Source organism: Camelus ferus, chromosome 15 (genome assembly GCF_009834535.1).
Source record: "Camelus ferus isolate YT-003-E chromosome 15, BCGSAC_Cfer_1.0, whole genome shotgun sequence".
In the NCBI taxonomy this organism is placed as follows: domain Eukaryota; kingdom Metazoa; phylum Chordata; class Mammalia; order Artiodactyla; family Camelidae; genus Camelus; species Camelus ferus.
Window position 1 is genome coordinate 38759149 of NC_045710.1, and position 23633 is coordinate 38782781.

The 23633-nt window shown below is 34.3% G+C and overlaps 2 protein-coding genes across 5 annotated transcripts in view; one reads left to right on the plus strand and one right to left on the minus strand.

Annotated features, from left to right (window-relative positions):
* The window catches only part of ASB3 (ankyrin repeat and SOCS box containing 3), an 83569-nt gene that overhangs the window by 46807 nt on the left and 13129 nt on the right, over nt 1-23633 (minus strand). For all 3 annotated transcript variants that reach the window (XM_032497544.1, XM_032497545.1, XM_032497543.1), the window contains 2 exons: nt 10513-10721; nt 5474-5632 (listed from right to left, as the gene is read on the minus strand). In XM_032497544.1, the coding sequence (XP_032353435.1) occupies nt 5474-5632; nt 10513-10708 (355 nt within the window). In that variant the 5' untranslated portion in view covers nt 10709-10721. The remainder of the gene's footprint in view (nt 1-5473; nt 5633-10512; nt 10722-23633) is intronic.
* CHAC2 (ChaC cation transport regulator homolog 2) lies at nt 15051-22825 on the plus strand. Of its 2 annotated transcripts, XM_032497546.1 has the most exons (3): nt 15051-15331; nt 20116-20151; nt 21819-22825. In XM_032497546.1, the coding sequence occupies exons 1-3, from the start codon at nt 15197-15199 to the stop codon at nt 22215-22217; spliced, it is 570 nt and encodes a 189-aa protein (XP_032353437.1). In that variant the 5' UTR covers nt 15051-15196; the 3' UTR covers nt 22218-22825. The 2 variants fall into 2 exon arrangements, with proteins under 2 accessions (XP_032353437.1, XP_032353439.1); XM_032497548.1 differs by lacking the exon at nt 20116-20151.

Here is a 23633-nt window from a genome sequence, read left to right on the forward strand (position 1 = left end):
TCAAAAGCCAAAACTGCATGCTGTGCAGCTTCCATAGAAATTGTTCTATGAAGCCACACTGGGTTGGATTTGAACCTCCAATTTATCAGTGTTGTTTTTTATACAGCAAAATAAAGAGAAAATCTACTTCTTATATAATTAGCTAGATTTTTACTTAGAATCTACTATGCTTATAAATAAGGCTATTCTTATTTCCAAAGCAGTTTTACAAACCTATCCTCAGAATATTTACTGTGTATGCATTTATGAGGCAAGAGAAAGGGAGTGGGGAGAGGAGAAAGCAAGGGTAAATAAGAGAAATAAGGCGGTAGACTCCTTGTTAAACATAAATTTCAAATTGCATGTTAGCAAATGATGTTCTATACAGACAATTTTCATGTGGAAAAATAAGAAGTTTCCTGAATTTCCCCTTTCTTGTGGGGTTTTCTCATCTTAATTCTTACTGCCATCAAACTGAAATGTTATCTTTCAGTGGGAGAGGGCATAGCCCAGTGGCAGAGCGCATGCTTAGCACGCATGAGGTCCTGGGTTCAATCCCCGGTACCTCCATTAAAAAAAAAAAAAAAAAAAACCTTACAAAGAAATCAATACAACATTGTAAACCAACTGTACTTCAGTTAAAAAAAAAGTTCCCTTCCAAACTAAATTTTCTGAAAATCTTGGTGAGTTCTGTGTAGAGAGCATATTCCCATTATAAACAGTGGAGTAGTAAATTTCCTAAATTTCTGGACTTAACCTTCAATTCAGTCATAATCACATGCCACTGACGTTGCTGATTTTTTCCAGTTACCTGTAAGTTTCCACAGTTCTGTATTCATTTTCTTGATGCTCTGGTTTAGGTGGTAAATGGACCATAGGACAGGTGCTGTAACATGCAAGGAATATGGCTTCCCTTGGGGTGAGGGGCAACACACTGCAAAGTTTCAGCAACGAACAGTTTTGGAAGATAATTCTACAGATGAGGGAGGAAGCTATATAAGATGGGCCTTTCTATACAAGTCCCCCTTTCTCACTTTAAATACAGTTAGTCCAATCACTCTTCCTTACCTAAAGATTATCATCTATAGTTTGTTGCAAACCTTGAAGTATTCTGGATTTTGTTTTAATAAAAAAATCTCTTCCATTATATACTGAAACACAGATCACTACGGTTATTTTAAAAAGGGAGAAAGATACAGGTAAGCAAAGCAGATTGTGAAAGTCTGTCATACTATTTATGGCAGAGAGCAGACACTAGAGCCCAGAGCACCTAAGAATCACATATCCATTTTTCAACACCATGATCTTGCAAAACCTCAGGCTGTATTTTCCTTTTTTAAAAATACTCTACTTCCAAACAAGGAGTTTATACAATTAATGCAGTATTTGAGCATGTAAAAGTACTCTGGGTACTGTGTCTCCTTGGGCTTAAACTCTCTGCTTGAGTCAAATTATTTTTTGTATTAGCCAATACAAGACATAATTAGGATGGTAAGTTTTGCTGCCAAAGAAACTAACTAAATCCAATTACTATAAATAAGTGACTTAAAGCTAGTCACTGGTTTGAATTATCTTAGCAACTCTTCCTTCATTAACATAAAAAACAGCAAGTTAACTATATCCTGAAATGTAAATCACTAAAAACTCTGCATCTCTAATTTTCTCCAAATACTTATATAATAAATGAGCACAATACTGAATTTCATAAATGGAACTACTATATTTTGAAACTGTAAACTAAGTGATCAAATTAGCATTTCTCAAACAGTCCCATGGAATATTGTTTTTTGAGATACTCCTAAGTGTTCTACAAAAGAAAAATAGTATAACGATCAAATACATTCCAAACGCTGTCAAGTTAAAACAAGTGATGTTTTGTAAGAAGCCATCCCAGAGACCTTCATTCTTTCACTCAACAAATAATTTACTGAATGCCTACCATATACCAGGCACTGATCTGAGTTTTGGAGTTACAACAGTGAACAAGATAAATAAAATCCCTGCTCTTGTGGAACGTTCTTTCTGGTGAGGGAAGTCAATAAACAAAGAAGCAAATAAGTGAAATAACTGCAGCCAGTGATAAGAACTAGGAAGATACTAAAACAGGTTAACACTGAGTACAGAAGATACCGCAGACTTGGGGGGACATGTTAAGCTACATGGCTACTGTTTTTTGTTTTTCCACACTGGGGAATATAGAACATAGCATTTCCCAAACACATTGTGATAAGGAATCCTTCTGTCAATGAACATCTATTAACATTTCAGCGAATGAATTCAAGAAATGCCATACTAACTAATACACAGACAACAGGAGGATCAAGACTCAAATATAGCTTTTCTAATACTAAATACAGCGTTTCTAATCCTAAATCCCACCAGTGAAAGTGGAAATAATAATAGTACATATCTCACAGAACCATACTGAAAATTAAACTAGTTAATTCATGTAAAACATCTGACACAGGGTTTGGCACACACTCAGTGCTCAATAAATCTTATTGTTACTATTAATACAATATCCTGCACATATCTTCCTCTGTCATCGCAGGACAGACTTATTTTTTCCTCTTTCAGTATCTTGAACACTTTACTCCTAATTCTTTTACAGGACTTGATTCATTTTGTTCACTCCTCTATATGTTAGATCCCTTAAAGGCAGCAACTATATCAGAAATTGTACATAGCATAGCCTCAACAGAAGCTTAAGCTTACCATGTAGTTGTACAGAATATCCAAAGTGGGTTAAATGTGGATGTAGGAAAAAAAAAAAAAGAAACTTTATATAAAAAACAATCTCCCCTCTGGCAAACTCAACCGATATTATACCAAGGCTTCCATGAAGCATCTTTATAATGATATATTTCACATATTCAAAATACTTTTATAAATTAACATCACCAGTAACGGATAATTTTTTTCCCGATAAGATGTTCTAAGACACCATTTCACTTCTGTGGCAGTCCTGAAGAAATGCATAATCTGTACTTTATTAAGAAAAAAAAAACCAGACAAACCCAAACTGAAAGATATTCTACAAAATAAATGGCCTGAACTCTTCAAAAATGTTAAAATCATAAAAGATAGAGACTGAAAAACTGTTCTAAATTACAGCGGGCTAAAGAGACATAACAATTAAATGTAATATATAATCCTGGACTTATCCTGAACTAACAAAAAAATTTTTTTTTGCTATAAAGGACATCAGAGAAACAACTGGCAAAAGTGAGCAAAATGTATAGAGTAAATAACAGCACTGTAGCAATGTTAACTTCCTGATTTTGATCATTTTATAGCTGTTATATAAAAGAATTTCATTTCTTTTAGGAACTTCACACTTAAGTATTTATGGGTAAAGATGCATTATGTCCACAATTTAATCTCAAAAGGTCCCCCAAAAAATAATATATGGATAAATATACAGGGAGAAAAAAATGATAAAGTGAATAAGGCAAAAGAACAAATTTGGGGTGAAAAGTACGTAAGAATCCTTTTTACTGTTATTTCCATAAGTCTGAAATTATTTCAAAACAAAACACAGTTTTGACTAAACACAAAAATAACAGGAAAAAAAGGAAAGTAGCCACATGAAAAGATGTTCAACATTATTAGCAATTAGGAAAAATGCAACTTAAAACCACAATGAGATACCACTAAATCCCTATTAAAATGGCTAAAATTAAAAAAAAGAAAAATTTATCAATATCGTGTTGGTGAGGAGGTGGGGAAAATGAAACTCAAACATTACTGGAGGGAATGCAAAATGGTAGAGTCACTTTCTAAGAAACTTCCAAATTATTTTCCAAAGTTAAACATACACTTACCACATGGGACCCAACAATCTTAAGTACAAATTCAAGAGAAATGAAAACTTATATTCAAACAAAACCTGCATGCAAATGTTCGTAGCCATCTACTCATAATCATCAAACACTGAAAACAACTCAAATGTCTAATAACCGCTAAATGGATAAATTGTGGTGCATTCATACAAAGGAGCACTACTTAGCAATAAAGGAATGAATTACTGATACATGCAACAACATGTATGAATCTCAAAAGCATTATGCTAAGTGAAAGAAGTCAGTCTCAAAGGTTACATGTTGTATTATTCCATATATACTTATGACTGTCTGTTTAAAAAGGCAAACTATAAGGATGAAAACAGATCAGTGGTTGTCAAGGCTGAAAAGGGGAGAAAAGGCTGATTAAAAATAGGCAGCATGACAATTTTGGAAGGTGATGGAATTCTTCTGTGTCTTGCCTGTTATTGTCTTTACACAATTTAATGCATACATCAAAACTCATAGAACTGTACACTAAAAAAGAATGAATTTTATTGTACATAAACTTTAAGAATATACATTTTTAAATTCACAAGGAAAAATTATTTTCATAGCCATTTTATTCCCAGTCCAGTAAAGACTAGGTAGGTTCTTTAACTCTCATTTTACAAGTGAGGAAACTGAAGCACACACTAAACAAATGAGCACACAAATTACACATAGCAGGACCAAAACTATAGTCCAGATAACACTCATTCTATACATATGTTTTATTCTCTTAATTTTCTCATGTTCCACCAAACTTTATGGGCCACAATGTCCCTGAAGACAAACAGGATGAAAAGGAGGCAGGGAAGAAAAAGACAGGTACTACAAGTGTGCCCTTTAGAATTTGGCCTTTGTTCTTAACGACATTAAAAAATAGTCTGTAACTGAGGAAGTCTGAATCCATACAGACAACAAAGTAATTATATTAAGTTAATTAAAGGATTAGCCCATGATTTCTTCCATAAAACCTTAATTTCTTTTTTTTTAACTTTTTTTATTGAGTTATAGTCATTTTATAATGTGTCAAATTCCACTGTAGAGCACAATTTTTCAGTTATACATGAACACACATATATTCACTGTCACATTTTTTTTTGCTGTGAGCTACCACAAGATCTTGTATGTATTTCCCTGTGCTATACAGTATAATCTTGTTTATCTATTCTGCATATGCCTGTCAGTATCCACAAATTTTGAAATCCCAGCCTGTCCCTTCCCACCCTCTGCCCCCTTGGCAACCACAAGTTTGTATTCTATGTCTATGAGTCTAAAACCTTTATTTCTTAATGCTAAGAAAAGGCAAAAACAAACATAAGGCATTCACAGGTAACTTTGTAACTATTGCTACAATTTAAGCTTTACTTGGTCTTCAGAATAACACAGAGAACACAAGGATGACGGTGACTACAATTCAGAACAGATTTCACAACTTTAAATAAACACTTAAAGATAATCCCAGATGCTATCACCTATCCAAGAGTAGAAAACAAAGGGGAAACTTTAAAAATACCTTTTTGGTTTTCAGAATCAAAGAAGTAGCAGGATACTATTTGCCAGAGAACATACTATAAGTACAACAGCGAGAGGGAAAATTAGTTTCTTTAGCAAAATAAAATTTAAAAATAAAAAATTGTATCTGTACAACAAATAACATACTTCACCTAAAAACAGTGGTGTGGTTTCCTCTAAAGTAGTTGCATTAGGATCTGCCCCAGCTTCTAAAAGAATCTGCACAATCTTCCAATGTCCTTGACTTGCAGCAAGATGTAATGCACAGAAACCTTCAAAAGTCTTTGTCTTAATGTAGTTTTCAGATGAATCTATGAAAGAATAAAAAATTATCAGCTAGAAGATACAACTTCTGTTCCCTGTGATTAAAAAGCAAAGATTCCAAGAAGAATTTAATAAAATATTGAAAGACAATTATAAATGGGAGTTCTCATAGTTTAAAACTCTCTAGAAAATCAAGAAAATGTTCTACAAAGGTCACAGTGTAAATAGCTCTCCAGTAATCTTAACCACACACTCAGTTTTTCTTCTCTAATTTTTGGCAAGTGGGGGAAGCAGAGTGGCAGGAACTGAAAGGTAACACAAAGCAGGATTCAAAGAGGATCAAGAACCAGAGATTTGCTTAAGCAAGATTTACTGAAATATTAATAAACTAGATTTTTTTAATTTCTAAATTTCCACGAGGGAAATGGTCTCATCTCTAGCATTACTTCCTTGTATTCAACTAACAACATGAAGGTAGTTTAAAATACTCCTTTTCTAATCTAAAACTACATTCTAGTCATTAATGAGGACTGCATTTCTAAAATAATAAAATGCACTCCAAAGAAATCAAACAGTGGCAAACAATTTGTAAGGAACTTATGAGTTGATTTAAGGTTTTTGAGGCTTGCTATGAAAATCTTTGGTAACATTCAAATTATGTAAATAATAGCTACATTAAAGTTTTTTAACTCCACAGCAAAAGATAGTATTAGGTGACTTTTTCACCTTTGCTTCCAAAACAATAAAATTCTAAACCCACAACAGCCCACAACAGAAAGCTGGGCTAGCTGTAAGGTGAATGGGGAAGGCATTTCTGAGAGCAGTGATAAACAAAAACAAAAAATAAACAATTTTTTAAAAACTTTAAATAATATTCTCTTGAAATATCAGAATTAAAATGAATGATCCTTACTAAAATAATCATGTTTTAAGTAATTCTTGTAATTGTAACTCAACGGTGAAAGTGGCAGACTAAGCCATAATAATATTCAACTTACAGCTCGCAAGCTTCAATCAAGAAAACAGACTTCAACTTTACAGGATACCGAACTAAATGGCAAGATAGAGTAGTTATATTTTAAAATTCTGTATCACAAAAGTGTTCCCCAGATTAGTCAGAAACTGACATTTATTCAGATATCCGTAAAACTATAAGGTTAAGATGTGAAAAACTAAGAACACACAGAGATTTAGCTATGTACATAGCTCCCAAATAGAACATTTCAACAGTATAAAGATGCTGATTATTCCCCAAATAATAATAAATTCATTATAATTCTAATCAAAATGTCAAAAGAGCTGGTTGTCGGTTGATTGGTTGGCTTTATACTTGGAAAATGACTCAAGTTGATAGGGATTGGGGAAAGGCAGGTAAGAATAACAAAGAATTTAGAAAAATAAACAATGAAAATACGGAGGGGAGCCTAAACTTACAATTATACCATGTGTTAAAGTTAGAACTAGCAAAATAATGTGGTACATCTGAACACAACTCTTAATCATTGTGCTACACTGCCTTATTCATCTAAGGATCTTCAGTATCTTGTTATCATGCCCAATATAACAGCATAATATTTTCTTAACATGTATCAATAAACTAGCACTATGAATTAGATCATATATTTGCCACACAAGTATTTGTTTACGACATGTTTTAATTAATTACAAGATTTTAAGTGACCTTTAGTCAGCAGATGGTTTAATATTAAATGGCATATTAACTGCCACTGAAGATCAATACTGCCCTCCAAGATGATAAACTTCATGAAATCTCAGTACCTATTACACCAAACTTCCAATACAGGAAAGAAGACAAGCAAATTGGCTATTTGTGCTAATACTTTATACAGAAAGCTAAAGTGAAGTATATACATACATATGTATATTACATTTCTAAGTAATCCATGCCACACTTGAATGTTCTCCAACTTGAATGAGAAGACCATGGATGGCAGGGGAAGGGTTTAGCTCAGTGGTAGTGTGCATGCCTAGCATGTACAAGGTCCTGGGTTCAATCCCCAGTGCCTATGTTAAAATAAACAAACAAACAAATCTAATTATCACCCCCACCAAAGAAATCAAACAAACAAAAAACTAATTTAAAAATTTTTTTAAAAAGAATACAACCATGGATGATTTCTAGACTTGGATCTAAATTGAAGACAGTAAAGCAAAGCCTTTCTAACCATTTAAGACTCTTTCATTATTTTTGTGTAGATGTGAGCACCTTCGTACTTTAAAAAAGTATGTTTTAGGACTCTCTGGCAGTTCACTAATATTAGATGAAATTCAAGGAAGTGGAAATTATAAAGTAAAAGACACTTTTATGTACACCAGCTGAACCACAAGGGACAAGAGAATTATGAATCATATAAAACACAGGTATAGCAAGTATAAAGAATGACAGAAATGTCAAACTTGCTTTGGAAACTTCTAAGATTAACCCATAATACCAAGTTACCTGGTACAGATATAAAGATGTCATTGCTATCATTAAGCATAAGAGCCCTCACATCACTCTCAAGACTAGAAATATTTCTATTTCACCATCACTTTAAAGTACCTCCTTATATGTAGCTGTATGCTAGCTTGACTTTTTACGTAGTGTTCAACTACCACTCCCCACTGGTCAATATTTCTGAACTTTCAGAGACATTGAAATTATAATCTTTTTTAAAAGGCAGAGGATCTGAATAAAGTATGGGCTTTAACTTACAAAAGGAGGAATGAGCCAGGGTATAAAGAAAAGATTTTTAAAGTGACCAACAGACCATATAGACTTTTTGCTTCATTTTAGTTTGATTTTTCTACTTAGTGAATCAGATAACCATTATGTTACAGAATTCTGGACATTAATTCCAACTACACAGAACAACCAAACACATGGAAGACCAAGACCAAAAATGTCACTATCTCCTAAAATAAGTCATATAGCTGCTTCCTACCCTCTGTAAACTCTATCTCCCTACCTCTCACTGTAATCCCTGTGTATGCAGTACACAAATTAGGCTCACCTAAAATTTATTTCATAATAGTCAACTCCAATAAAAATCGTGAGAAAATTTTATTTGACCACTTATATCAACTATTCACACACTTAACTATGTCTGACTATCTTATCATCCAAAAACACCAAGCCTAAAAAAGTCATTAACAATGAAGGTGATATTTTTAATTTCTAAGAGAAAACACAGATGACTTGAATAGCCAGTTCAAACACATTTAGTCAAAAGTATGCCTCATTTTATTCAACAGTTACAGGGGAAAAAATGTAACATGAACAACCCTCTTCTGAGGAGGAAAGAGACAACAGTATATCTGGAATGAGCTTTCTGACTAGAAATGAATATTCAAATTCATGCTTTTGTCACTAGAGATAGTTTGAGAACTCAATTCTGAAAACGTGTATTTTAAATTTTGAGGCATAAAATCTATTTTTCTAATACCTTTAAACATTCCACTATAATAGACTCCAGAACATGCAATGTAAAAAGCAGTCACAACAAACTCCCTGTGTTATCATTTGGAGAATTCAGCCTTGCCATCCCTCATCCCTTAAAACAAACAAAAAACCACATCAAAAACCTGTAAGGATTGCTTCCTTTCCTATCCATGAGATAGTAAGTTAATAATTCTGGTGAGCTAGGGCCCTGGAAGTCTACACTCTGAGCAGCTATATGTGGTGGTAAGTACACAGGGAAGAAGAATCTGAATTGCCATGATCAGTGAAACGTAAAGGGTCTACTGAGTGTCATAACATGAAGTATTACACTCAACCTCAGTTTAAACTGACTGAATGTTCAAAAATGTTTATTCTGATTAAATGTTGGAAGCATGCTATAGTGGAAAAACATGGGCTTTAGAGTCAGAGAGAAATGGATTTGAATCAGATATCCTACTTTATAATGTAACTTTTGACAAGTTAACTTCTCTGAGCCTTTGCCTTTTCAATAATAGAACAGGAACAACACTGACTCAACGGCATTTTGTATGTTAGATAAATAATGTAAATCAAGCGTCTAGTACAGTGACTGCTACAAAGCAGTGCTCAATCACCATTAACTCTCTTCTCATGCCCCATCTCCTGGGTGCCAGACTCTCATATAGTCTCATTTACTGAGCCTTTCACCCAGTAGTGTGCTGGCAAATGTGTAACTGGCTCTCAGGGAGTGAAGAAAACCAGTTTATAGAATTGGTCTGTAGCACTGGCTGATTTCTGTGGTATAAACACTCCCACATAGCTGATCTCAACCTACAAGCATGAAGTCAACCAAATACAGAGTTGGAAAGAGAGGTGCATGATTACTCTCTGTCCCATCACTCTTGTTGTATTTTTCCCACAACACTTTTACCTTTTGAAATTATCCTGTTTAACTGTTTATGTATTTATCATCTGTCCCCACTAACAAGAATATAAAGGCAGGGACCTTGTCCGTCCTGTTCTCTTCTGCATCCTCAGCAAACACCAAGTCAAAGTAATTGGAAAGAGTCTCAAAATTAAGGAAACTGAAAAGTTAAAAAAAAAAAAAAAAAGACTCCTTCAAGCAAAACACTCATCCTCAATTTCAGTAGCACAGTCCCTTTTCTTTGGAGAAGGGACAAAGAATAAACATGACCAGTAACTACCAAATACTTAAGTTGAGATAGCGGACTACTTTTGCCACATCACTTTGCTCAGACAACAAAAACAGGCCAGGCATAAGTACCTTCAGATAAAGGACAACATTTATAGATGTCCAGATGGAACACCATAGTCATATAATATGAGGTGGGCAATCTTACCACTCTTAATAACACAGAGGCAGTTACTGTATGGCTATAGAAAGGTAAACAAATACTACTGTTAATAAGTCACATACTACCATTTTTCTATGTTTTATTAATCCAGTTTGCAAACTTGGCCTCCCAGACCTTGAATTTACTTTACCTGCATGAATTAACATCTGCAAACATTCCACAGAGTTGTGATAAGCTGCTTCATGAATTGGCATCCATCCCCTGTTATCAGCAACATCAACGCTACGTCCCTTTTTGAGTAGTTTTCTTAAGACTTTGACATTGCCTTCCCTGGCAGCAAGTCCAACCGTGGAGCACATGTCAGAGTAAGCCTCTGTAAAATCCATCCTTTTGACCAGTCTATAAAACAAGGCAGAAAGAAAACACTAGTGTCAGTAAAACAGCACTGCACTCCTAGGGATGAGTTGATCACAGTGGTCCTTCCAGCACCTCTCTGGACACTGCTGGGCGAGACCCTGAGGTAGACACATCCAGCTGCTAAGCCATAGCCTCTGCTAGTCTAAACCAGGGAGTCTCTCTGCTTGGGGGACTGGGACTCTTAAGAATGCTCTTATTAAAGATATCAAGGAAGTTTTAAGGGTTCCATCATTCCTTGTCCAAGCAGCTCCATCCTGCAGGCTTCTGCTTCTGTGGATACTCCAACAAAATGCACTCAATGGAACTCTGTTGAGGAGAGAACTAAACACCTTCAGTTAATCCCAAATGTATATTATGCAGAGACGGCCATTTAACTACAAGCAATGCTCAGCCTCAAGAATTAATTTTATAGCCCTCTACAGGAAAAAACTAAACCGAAAAAAGCTAGGAAAAAAGTGAAGGACATTTTTTGAAAAGAAGAAAGATTAAGTAGAAATTCCAGTTTTTCTGACCCTGCTGGTCCTTTCCAGAAGGAGCTAAACACTCAGGTTCTCTTTACTTGATGAAACAGTCCCACTGACTGAATATACTAAAAGGAATAAAGAGCATCATAAAGAGATGGGTCCAGCTTTCCTACACTAGTCCAGAAAGCTTTTCAAAGCATTACTGCCCTCTTCCTCACAATCTCCCTTCAAAGTTCATCTCAAGTTTCCCTGGAGTCAGTGTCCAGTGTAGCTCAGCATATGACTCTTACAAGGACAGTTCTTGTTAGTCACACTATGAGGCAGGTTGGGCTAAGATCCAGGATTTTCAGGGCAACAGTAATCACCCAACGGGTAGTCCCTCTCAGTAACACTTCGATCCCATCCTTCCTCTTAGTTTTTCTAAAGATCTTAGGAGGTAGTTCAGGAAATGCCAACAACATGGCTAGTCCAATACAGGTGAAAAACTTTCTAGAACCACATTCTAAATAATTTAATCAGAAAAGATGTGTTTGAGGGAAGAGGTTAAAAGAAAGCACACAGTATTTCCGACAGTAAATTTAAACTTATCTATAGTCACATTTAAGTATAAAGCTGTAACTGCAAGAAGCTGCTTCTATAGTGAGCCAAAGAGCTGATGTTAGCTATGAATTAATCTGATTGGATCAACTGGCCCATTGCTAAGAAAGTAAAGATATTTATTACAGAACATTTAATTATTCAGCTAATAGTTATTTACTGAGCACCAATTAGATGATCAGCAATGTGGAGAATATAAAGATAACACAGACAGATTCTATCTCAAGTTATATACCGTCTCATAGAAATGATAAATACATGTGATTCAGAACAGAAAGCAGGAGTGTCATAAGAGAAGTACAGATAAAGAGCCATGAGTAAAGAAGGGAGATACTCCTTCAACTTGGTGAGGGATTCAAGCTGGGCCTAAACAAGAGGGAGGATGTGGCAATAACAGGCAAAAAAGGGCATTCCTAGGCAGAGGGAAAAATATACCCCAAATTATGGAAACAAATAAGCAAGGGTGAGTAAGGGACAGTGAATAATGGAAACAATTAGTTCACTTTGGAAGGATGATCAAGTAAACAAAGAACAGTAGAAAAGAGAGGTTATGGAGGTAGCTGAAGGCCAAACTGGAGAATCCTGAATGCTAAGCTGTACTGTTTTGAACTATACTACTTCTAGCCAAGGCCATTACATCCAAGTTTCACAAAATAATAACAAATCTCACATTTTAGGGCAATTTATATGCATATTCATCTAACAGAAGAAAACTTCTTTCTACGTAGGAAAACCACACACACATGTAAGAATACTATTCCAAAGACATTAAAAACAGCACTCAAGTAAAAACAGATACAAATTCTCTTCCAAATTTTACTAGCTTTTCTCACAGTTACAAATGATGTTAATAGATCCAGATTAACATGCAAGAACCTAAAAAAAATGAACAGAATTGGATAATACCTCTGAGCTTATGGGAAAGGGAAGCCAAAAGAAAAGTACTATAATAGCAGAATCATTCCCTTCAACCCTTAATACCAACTAGTTAACATGAATAAACTGTTAATAAGATCTCCTTTTATTAAAAACCTCCCTATGTTCTAGATGAAAAGAGAGTACAGAGTCTAACAACAGAATATATATAATGTAATAACAAAATACGTATATTATATAAACCTCAGATGGACCTGAACTGGTAAACAAAGTATCAGCTCAAAAATCAATTTTGAGATGATTAAGGAAATCTGAATATGGAATAGACATTTGATTTTGTAATTATTGTTGATTTTCTTAGATGTGATAATGACATTGTGGTTATTAGGAGAATGTCCTTATTCTTAGAAGTTTCAGCAGTGAAGTCAGCACATGCAACTTGCTTCAAAAGTTTTAGATTAAAAAGTATATACAGAGCGGGAAAAAAAGTAAAGCAACTATGGCAAAATGATAATTATTGGATCCATGTAGCGGGTATATGAATGGTCACTATACTCTTTTTTTCCAGCTCTTCTGTACGTTTGAAATTTTTCTAAAAAGTTAGGGGAAACTAACCATTCCAGGCAAAGTGAAACTACAACTTGGAGAAAATATTAAAAGATCTGGTTTTTATTTTTTAACTGATAGCTGATTTACAATGTTGTGTAGTTTCTGGAGTACAGGATATTAATTCAATTACACATACATATAATCTTTTTCATATTCTTTATCATTATAGGTTATTACAACAAGATTATTAAATGTCTATTATACAAGATACTGAATACAGTTTCCTGTGGTAAACAGTAGGACTTTGTTGTTTATCTATTTTATATATAGTAGTTAGTATCTGCAAATCCCACACTCCTAATTTATCCCTCCTCTCTCTTCCTCCCCTCCAGGTAACTAAAGGTTTGTTTTCTATGTCTGTGAATCTGTTTGGGGTTTTTTTCATATTCTTTTTCATTATAGGTTATTATAAGCCATTGAATATAGTTCCCTATGCTATACAGTAGGACTTTATTGTTTTATTCCATATATAGTAGTTTGTATCTGCTAATCCCAAATTCGTAATTTATCCCTTCCCACCCTCTCCCCTTTGGTAACTGTAACTTTGTTTTCTATGTTTGTGAGTCTGTTTCTGTTTTATAAATAAGTTCCTTTGTACCACTTTTTAAAATGCTAAATATAAATGATATGATATTTGTTTCTCTCCATCTTACTTCTCTTAGTATGATAATCTCTAGGTCCATCCATGTTGTTGCAAATGGTATTAATCATTTTTTAAGGCCAAGTAGTATTCCATTGTATATGTAAGACCTAGTTATTCTTAAATTAAGTTTTTCTTTTTGGCTTGTTCCTGCTGATTTCTTAAGAGTACAAATTACACATTCTGAACCTGGATGTTCTAACATTCTTTCATAATGTTAAAGGCCATGAAAACATAAAAGCTCAAGAAAGAACAATCAGTTTGTTAAGGCTTCTGTTTTCACATACAGAATCATAGCCTTCATGGCTCAAGTGAGCTTCCTAAACAACATTTTGGAGCAGCAGCTCTAACCAGTAGATCAAAACATTTTTTAGGATACTTGATCCATTAGAGAAACTCATGAAAGCTATTAAATTTCTTCCCCCCAAAATATACACAGATCCGGAATTGTGTATACAATTTCAGAAGGTTCCATGTATGACTTCCAAATTCTATACAAGAGCTAAAAACCTTTGTCTACTTTTTTCTGAGTGAGCTCCTAAGCATACTAAAGATGAATCAGGTCGTTTCACACGGAAAATTTAAATATGTAAGCAATTTTTGTTGAAATAATAGTAGCTCTTCTACAGGTACAAAATTTCTGCAGTAAACTTTGTTTTTATTCAAAAGGTAAAGATTTTTTTAAGTAAAATCAAATACAGCATACTTTCCCAGCTTGTGCTCCCCCTGTCTGCTGTTATATGGACAAAAATTCACTTTTCAAAACAGAACAAAATGTTTTCTACATGTCAACTGCAGCACCCAAATATACCTTGTCTCAGGATCTAGACCACACACCCACGACGCCTGCCCTTTCTCTACTCCTTCCCTTCCTCATTTGAAAACAGCAGACAGTTCCTGCCTCAGAGCCACAAATCCCAGAAAAGGACTGTGGGTACTGTAGTCTTCTGCCGACGCACACCGGAGAAAAGGTAGGAAAATTTATGGAGACTTCTGACGAATCCTCTGCTTAGTATAAACGAGGTCAATGCTTAAAACCCTAAGCAAGCAAAGTAATACTACTGACTCAGAGTAGGAAAATATTCCTCAAACTGCAAGCCCCAGTGTGCTTTGCGCCCCCACGTACGGAGTGCAGCCTTTGCGCCTGCGCAGCCGGTTGCCTGCGTCCAAAAAGCTGTAGTCCCAGCCTGCAGAGACCACAGCCAACCGGACGGCGGCTGCGTACGCTACAACCACCGCCACTGCCATCGTGGAGGAAGATCAGGGGAAGGATGTGGGTTTTTGGTTACGGATCCCTCATCTGGAAGGTGGACTTCCCCTATCAGGACAAGCTGGTTGGATATATCTCAGGCTACAGCAGACGCTTCTGGCAGGGCAGCACCGACCATCGCGGCGTTCCTGGCAAGGTGAGGCACCAGCCGTCCCCTACACTTACTGCCCCCGGAGCACTGCTCCTCAACTCTTGGCCCAGCTCCTGGGACCCACACCCCAACGTCAGGCACCGATCATGTACATTAGGGATGATGTGTTATATCTGTGCACCTTCCTCGGCCACCTGCCCCCTACTCTCTCCCAAGCCAAGCGCACTCTTTCCAAAGCCGCTTGAGATGCTGGGGGTTAGTCCTTGAGGAGGTAAGAAATGTGGGCACAAGCTCGCACAAGGCTGACGTGCTAGGAGGGGGTCCCATCTCTTAGCAACCACTGCCCCCTCCTCCAAAAGGCAGGAGATAAATTTTCGTGTCACCACAGAGTTGAAATACTAAAATCAACTAGCAAATTCATCTTTTTAGCAATTAAGTTTGTTGGCATTTCTGCATTCTGGCAGACTTTCATTGGTTTCAGTTTAAAGGTGCACGTTATTTCTGGGGTTTCTTTAAATCTTTCCAAAGATTTTATTGTATGACACCTAAGGTCACAGAACTAGTTTCCAAAATTACCTCCAGTTATTAAGGAGTTTACTTTGATCACATTGGTTGTCAGGTACTTCTGAAGTTAAATGAGTCTTGGTTTGTTACCTGAGTAACATAGTACCAATATCTTATCCAGCATTACTTAAATGTTTTTTTTTCCTCAGTGGTTCTCCTCTAAATTATGAATATGAAATGTAAGTTCCTTGATCCATTTTTCAGTCATTCATTCAAAGACATTCATAATATATGTGTTGAGAAAGTAGCAGCCCACTGCTTATGCAAATCTGCCTTGTATTGGCTGCAAAACAACTAATCTGTAAGGAAAATTAAATTTGGTGTAACTGATAATTTTGATAAACTGAACACTTTTTATAGTTAACCTCCTAACTTTTAGAAGAGTAGAAAAATTTTTAATTGCTTACATGTTCTCTAAAATACTCTATAGAAGCTTGATTACCACCTTTTAAAAGAGAATTTAATTTTGGTCCAAAAACACAATATTTAAAATGCTAGAAATCAGATGTAGAAAGAGATTGGGGTTAATTCCAAAGAAATGTCTGTAGGCGTGCATCATGGAAAAGGGAAGAGAGTAAGGCTGTAGTTTGCACCTGCTCATAAATGAGACACAAGATTAAAACCACAAAAATCACAAAAGTTATAAGTTATAAGTGATTCTAGAGTCGATGAATTAAGAATTTGGCTTTAGGTAGACAAGATGACTTGAAAACAGGGCAGTGATTTAGGGCAAATACACATTTATAGGCCAACAGAAACTTCATGGCCAAAGTATCTCTAAGAATGTTATAAAACAGTATTTAAAACTTTAAAGAACTAAGTTAAATAAAATGCCTTTTGAGTTGTCAGATATGAGCACTTAAAATTGCCATTCTGAAGAGGAAAGCTTTAGCCCAGGCTTCAATTTTAATGACTTAAATTTAAATTTAATGAATTAAATACTTACAAATATGCTTATGGCATATTTTACTACTCTAGTCTCAACCAAAATGTTTATGTTTGTTACATAGCACACTGAGATGTGTACACTGTCAACAAACTTGTGATAAGAAACTGCCAATTCACTACAACAGTTCATGAGTTTTTAAAAGCCAGCTATAAAAGGTAGCTATAAAAGCCAACATCTCTCTTTTTATTTAAATGTACTAAAATATAGGAAAAGTTGGGGGGAAAAAACTGCAATGGCTAATAGTTTGACAGCTATTTTTATTTAAAGAATCCATCATAGCAAATTAAAGGAAAGCCCAGACACTACACATTTTCTAAGTCTACTATTCTGTTTTAAAAAAAAAATTGAGAACATTATTATTTTACTTCACATTTTTTATAATGGATCACCAGCCTTATATAAATATTAACTATCTGACAAACAAGAATACAAAAGGCTACAGAAATATCTAGCAAATTAAAAGAATGACATAGATGCAATATAGGACTGTGTTTTTTACCGCAACATATGCTCCTGGTGAGTTAATCATCATTACATATGAAATGTGATATTATTAAACAAATGTTAGTCTCATTTCCACATACTGCAACGTGACATTTATAGGAAAAATACCAAACCTACTTGCTTGACTAAATTATGCTTTCTTTTTAGCTTTATTAAACTTTTATATCTTCCTAAGTTTAATTAAAATCTCATTTATTTATAACAAAGCTGGCAATTTCTCATCAAATTAAGGATTTATTTAAATGTGAAAATTTTTCTCATCAGAGAGAATATATTTCAATTTCAAAAAGAGAAAACATTTTAACACGAGAGATAGTCACGAACATTTACTAAATCCCTAACTTTTCTAGATCTAGATCAGAAACATCACTCATTACCCAATCAAAGCACCCGTCATTACTCATATTTCATATTTTCCAATCCCTTTCAGTTTCCAAGACCCCTCCTTCAGTTTCACTGCCCCCCCCAAAAAAACCATTTAAGTATGTTTGCAAATTTATATTGTTTCTCAGTAACATATTTATTTTAGGAACAAAGAGCTTAAGTTTTAGGAAATATTTCTGAGTAAATATATCAGTAGAGCCAATAGTCCATGTCTGTATCATCCATAAGCAGTCACAGGAATCCATTTATTTTCCCTTAATGACTCCCTGTATGTACACTCTTTGTTTTCTGTTTCAACTGCCACCACCTACATCTAGGACTTTACCTCTTCTCCTTTCAACAATTACTACTGAGCACTCACATATAAGTGGGAGACACCTATGCAAACAATACCTGATAAGTGCTGTAAGGAAGAATGAAAGCAGCAATGAGAGTTTAGAAGGAGCTGCTGTAAAGTCATCTGGGGAGACAGCCAAGCATTTATGGAGACAGTGGCAGGAGGATATCCAAGGGAATCTAAAGGAAGAGAATTCCACACAGGGTACTGGTATATCCAAAAATATGAATGTTTGTAAAAGTTATAAATAATTCAGCACAGCTTCAGAGGGAAAGTGGTAAGAAATGAGGGCTGTAGTTAACTCATGCTAAGGAACTTTTCTTTTAACCTGTAGAATATTACAACCCTGAAAAATTCAAAGCACAGGAGTGAGTAGCCTAATTTTTGCACCAGAAAGTCATTCTACGGCCAAGTAGAGAAAAGACTGGAGGTAGGCAGCAAAATCCCTAAGGAGGCAACTGCAGAATGAAGAGAATCCAGATTCAGAAGATGGGGCTACCAAGAACTGGTGACTGGGCTGGATGAAAAGGGAGGCAAGGAAGGGTAGAGTGCAGAACTTGCCACCTGGACCACAAACATTTCTTACTCAAAGTCTACCTCATTCCGACTCAAAATTTGCATACTATACACTTTACCACGCTGATCTTCCCAAAAGCTCATCTTTTATCATGTCAGTCACCTACTATTCAAGTGCTATAGTAGCTCCTCATTTCCTATTTTTCCCAAATTTCAGTGGGTTATTTTCCACTTTCTCTAATTTCAATTCCAATCTTCGGCTTTTCAAATCTGACTCTATCCTATTTCTCAAGTTATCTTTCTGAATCATCGTCCATATAGTGGAGGACCCTCTGCTAAAATCAGACACTTGTCCTGGTATAATCCTGCTTCTAGACCCTCACTCATAAATCATGAGTCACAGTGCCCTTTTGCCAGAATTTTGTCTTCCTTTCTGACCAGCCAAGACTCAGAATTCTTATTGCACTTAATACATACTATACATCATAGTCCTTAAGTATTCTCTATTTCACATGTTAACTTCATATTCCAGAATTACAATATAACCTCTTAAACAAGAATCAAGGTTTTACCTTCTCTACAACACAGAGTATAGGTATTCAATAAATCGCTCCAAATTCACTTTGAAACTGAAGGTAATATGGCAATGACCCACACTGTAGTAACCTCACTGTAGCACTATTAAATACAAAACTAGTCAAATATAAATGTCCAAAAAACACAGGAATGTTTATAGTTCATTGATGGTAGAATATTATGCAACTTTTAAAATGTATGAGAAGGCTAACAGGAAAGTATAATTTAAAAAAAAACATAATTCAAAATCCCATGTGTTCCATGATTATGAATTATCTATACCAATGGACAAAGACTAAAAGGAAATAGCAACAAAGATGACACAAATATCTGAAATATAAAGGCTCACTGTGTGCCAGACAATAGGCATATGAGAAGGTAAAGTTATGGCTTGCAATTCAGCTTTCTCACTAATGATAACATATCAGGAGATACACAGCCTTTGACACCAGGTAGGAATTGTATTTTTTTTTTAATGTAAATTCTCAGACAGCTCCAGACCTATAGAATCAGGAACTACCTCCAAGTAATTTTGATCTACACTTAAGTTTTAGAACCACTTCCCTACAGGGAAGCATGCTAAAATGTCATGTTTTGTTACCCAGTAAAACTGTAACAATCTTTTTTTCTAAAGGGAAAAAATTGACCAGAACTTCTATTTATAATTACTTTTTGCTTTTGCTTTTCATTTTAGATGAGCCTTAGGCAGATACGTGTTTTTTAATATATCCATTCTAAGTGAACATAATATACTTATTACATACAAATTAAAGAGAATCTTTTAGAAAGACCAAGTTCGTTTGGATAAGGCATATTTCTCCTATTTCATTTAAATTCATTTAAAATTTATCATAAAAATAAGTACTTTTCAAAAAGTGCTTAGTATGAGCATACGAACTTAAAATATTCCATGTCAACAGTAAGTTGCTAAAGCTCGGTTAGATAATGAACTTTAATTCAGAAAAAAATTTTTTTTTTTTTTACTTTTTTTTAAAACAGCCTGGAAGAGTTGTGACTCTTGTTGAAGATCCTCGGGTATGGTATAATTACTCTTTTTTGTATAGCCTTTAATCATAAAATGTTAAGTTGTTTCTCAGTTTTAATAATCAATGAAATTTTAATTAACAGTCATCACAGACAACTTGAACTACACTTAAGTCTAGAACTCCTGATGTATTTGTTGTATTTCTTTTCACCTGTTGGGAAAAGCTGGAATGCAGAACCTAAGGCAGACAACCAAATAAAACCAATGGCATGTAGTCTTATTTTTTCTTTCTTAATGAGTTTGTAGACTGAGAATTTTGTGGTTCCCTTTGATATAAATGGATCCAGCCCTCAGACAGCCAGACTACCACTAAGATTCAAATGGGACCCTTAAAGATCTCCTGACATTTGCTAGAAGTCTAATATTTCACCAAAAATTCCAGTCATGAATTATCACTTTCTTTATTGCCTAACTTTATCAATAACAACAGGTTTCCTTAAAGGTTTGAAGCACTAGAAGACTTTTACTTACCTGTAGTCCTCTGTTTCTTAAATATTTTCAATCATTTTATTGAGGTATAGGTTCAAAATTTTGTATTGTGAAATTAAACATTTAACTTCAAAAAGGACTCTGATATATAAAAATCAAGCTGCTAGCAACAGCAAATGAATAACGTGAAATTATGAAATGCTTTCATTTACATTCAAATGGTAACAAACTCCTAATTGAAGTTAATAAAAGGCACTTTGTTTCTATAGAATGTTAATTCATTCAAAAAGATGCTTAGCAACCTAAAGTTTAATAATTAAATAATTAAAGGTTGTCAAGAAACTAGAAAATTTGTTACAAACTATAAACCTTGCTTATATCACATCTTTTATTAGTACTACCAAAAATCTTTATAGCTAAAGTACATTGCTTTTGCTGACACTGTTCATAGGCTATTTTGACAAAAAGGCTGCCATTTAGTGTTCTGGACGAAGTAATTTACGAAGGATATAAGTCTGGCAGTAAAGAAATGAACAAATAAATGAAACTGCTATGGCCTTAATAGTATATTTATATTATTATTATTATTATTATTATTATTATTATTATTATTATTATTATTATTATCATGACGACGACGACGACGACTACTACTACTATATTACAGAGGTTTTAAAACACAGAACCCTTTCTGCAAACAGGGAAACACCTAATGCATAAAGAGATAAGTGATGTTCAACTCTAGCTGAAGGGGGTTGGGGGGTCAAAGCCCTTGCAGCCAGCCCCCCAATACTTACATCCAGACAGCCCTGAGTTAGGCTTTAGGGTGACTACAACACTCCATAAAGCAATTTGGAAACTACTGCCCTATACCGTCAATGAAATGTTTATAGATTTAAAGCTTCAGAACTGTATTTTTAATGACCAAATGCAGGCCTGGTATTTTTTCTTCATTTCAGTCTCGTAAGTTTAAAATAAGTCCCATAATTTTTAAAATGTAAACAAAGATAAATATCCTGGTGTGCAAGAAAGTCATTTACTCAGATTGAAAAATTTAAAGTGCTGATTTTCTTTATTGTTTCATATATACCTCTTCAGTGCACTTTAAGTGAAGCAAAACAGTGCTGATTTCTAAGGATATACAAGATACTTTCTTAGATCATAATATATCTTCACCTATTTTAGCCTTGTAAATATGAAATAATATATTCTTTTTATTTATTTACAGGGTTGTGTATGGGGTGTTGCTTACAAACTGCCAACAGGAAAGGAAGAAGAAGTAAAAGCATACCTTGATTTCAGAGAGAAAGGAGGGTACAGGACCACAACAGTTGATTTTTATCCCAAAGATTCCACAACAAAACCATTCGCTGTGTTGCTATATATTGGAACATGTGATAACCCTAATTATCTTGGTCCCGCACCTCTGGAAGAAATCGCTGAACAAATTTTTAATGCAGTTGGTCCAAGTGGAAGAAATATAGAATATCTTTTTGAACTTGCAAACTCTATTAGAAAACTTGTACCAGAAGATGCAGATGAGCATCTTTTCTCTTTGGAAAAATTAGTAAAGGAACGTTTAGAAGAAAAACAGAACCTCAACTGCTTAAAAAGACCTAATCATTGACTTTTCCAAACAAGCAGAGCTTTTAGTCTTCAGAAAACAGCTTAACAGTACAATGGCAATATAATTTGTAAATGTGTTTATTTGAAGATCTTATTTGTGTTTAATGTTGTAGTCAAATTATCTTCAAAATTTATAGTTTAACTGCAAGTGGCTTGAAGCACATATTCAAAATATTGGGGTATAGTTAAAGAAAAAATTTCAAGTTTCAATAATATAATGATTCTCCAATTATATGAAATTTAATACTTGCTCATGAGAAGTGAGTTCTTCGTTAATATAATGAGAGTTATTTTGGAACCTGTTTTTATCTGAATAAATGTAATTCTGTTGTTTTATATCACAGTGCTATTTTGAAGTTGTTGAGAATTAAACCAAAAGTCCAGTAAATAAGGTTATACCTTCAATATCTTCCATACATTAACTCTGTAACCATGGTTTAAAATATAAAAGCTTAAAATAATGTTTAATTAGAAATGTACAGTAATATAGACAAGATTTCAGCCTTGATTGTTAATTTCCTTGTTTAGGTATTAAATGAGACCCTTTCCAATTGAAGCCAAAAAACCCCCAGCATTTTAATATAAAAATTTCCTTGGAATTATAATGTACTACACCTCTCCTTTTTGAATAAATTTACTTTACTACATGGGAAAAAAACCTTTTAGCTAAAAAAAAGCACAAATTACATTATACAGATCACTAACAGTGCAGTCTGTCCTTCACTTTGTATTAATCTTATACTGAAACTTAAAAAAAAAAAAGATGGGCTTTTTTATATTACAAATTAACAGAAATATATATAATGAAAGTTTGGTGTTTGAAATGGCTTTTAGAACTTTAATTTTTTACAGTAAAAAGTGGCATTACCTGATTGTTTGCTACACAGCTTTTTTTTTTCCTTCTTGTATCTTGTCACCTAACAAAGGTATCCACTGAATAGTGATGATTCTACTCAAGTAGGAAACATACATGCACATTATTAACTCAGGTAGAAGTAACTTTGATTCAAACTAATCAGATTATTTATTATTATAGGTGATTTCTTTTTCAGCAGGATATATGGTCTCTCTGAAATTTCAACATAAAAAGAATTTCAATATCACATTAAATCTAACATGAAACTAATAATTAGTATAGAGGTTTTTCACATAAAATAAAATAAAGCTGGGTTCACAGTTTTGAAGGCACTAGCCTGCTGTGAGCCCCCTTTGCCAGACAAAGCAATAAAATTGCCTCTTTTCTCCTAAACTCAAAAAAATAACAATAATAAAATAAAATAAAATAAAATAAAATAAAATAAAATAAAATAAAATAAAATAAAGCTGTCCTACAAAGTGGGAACAGTAGTCTTTTTCATGTTTTTTTTAAATTTATTCACACCTTACTTGATAATTTACTCACCTACATAACTATTTA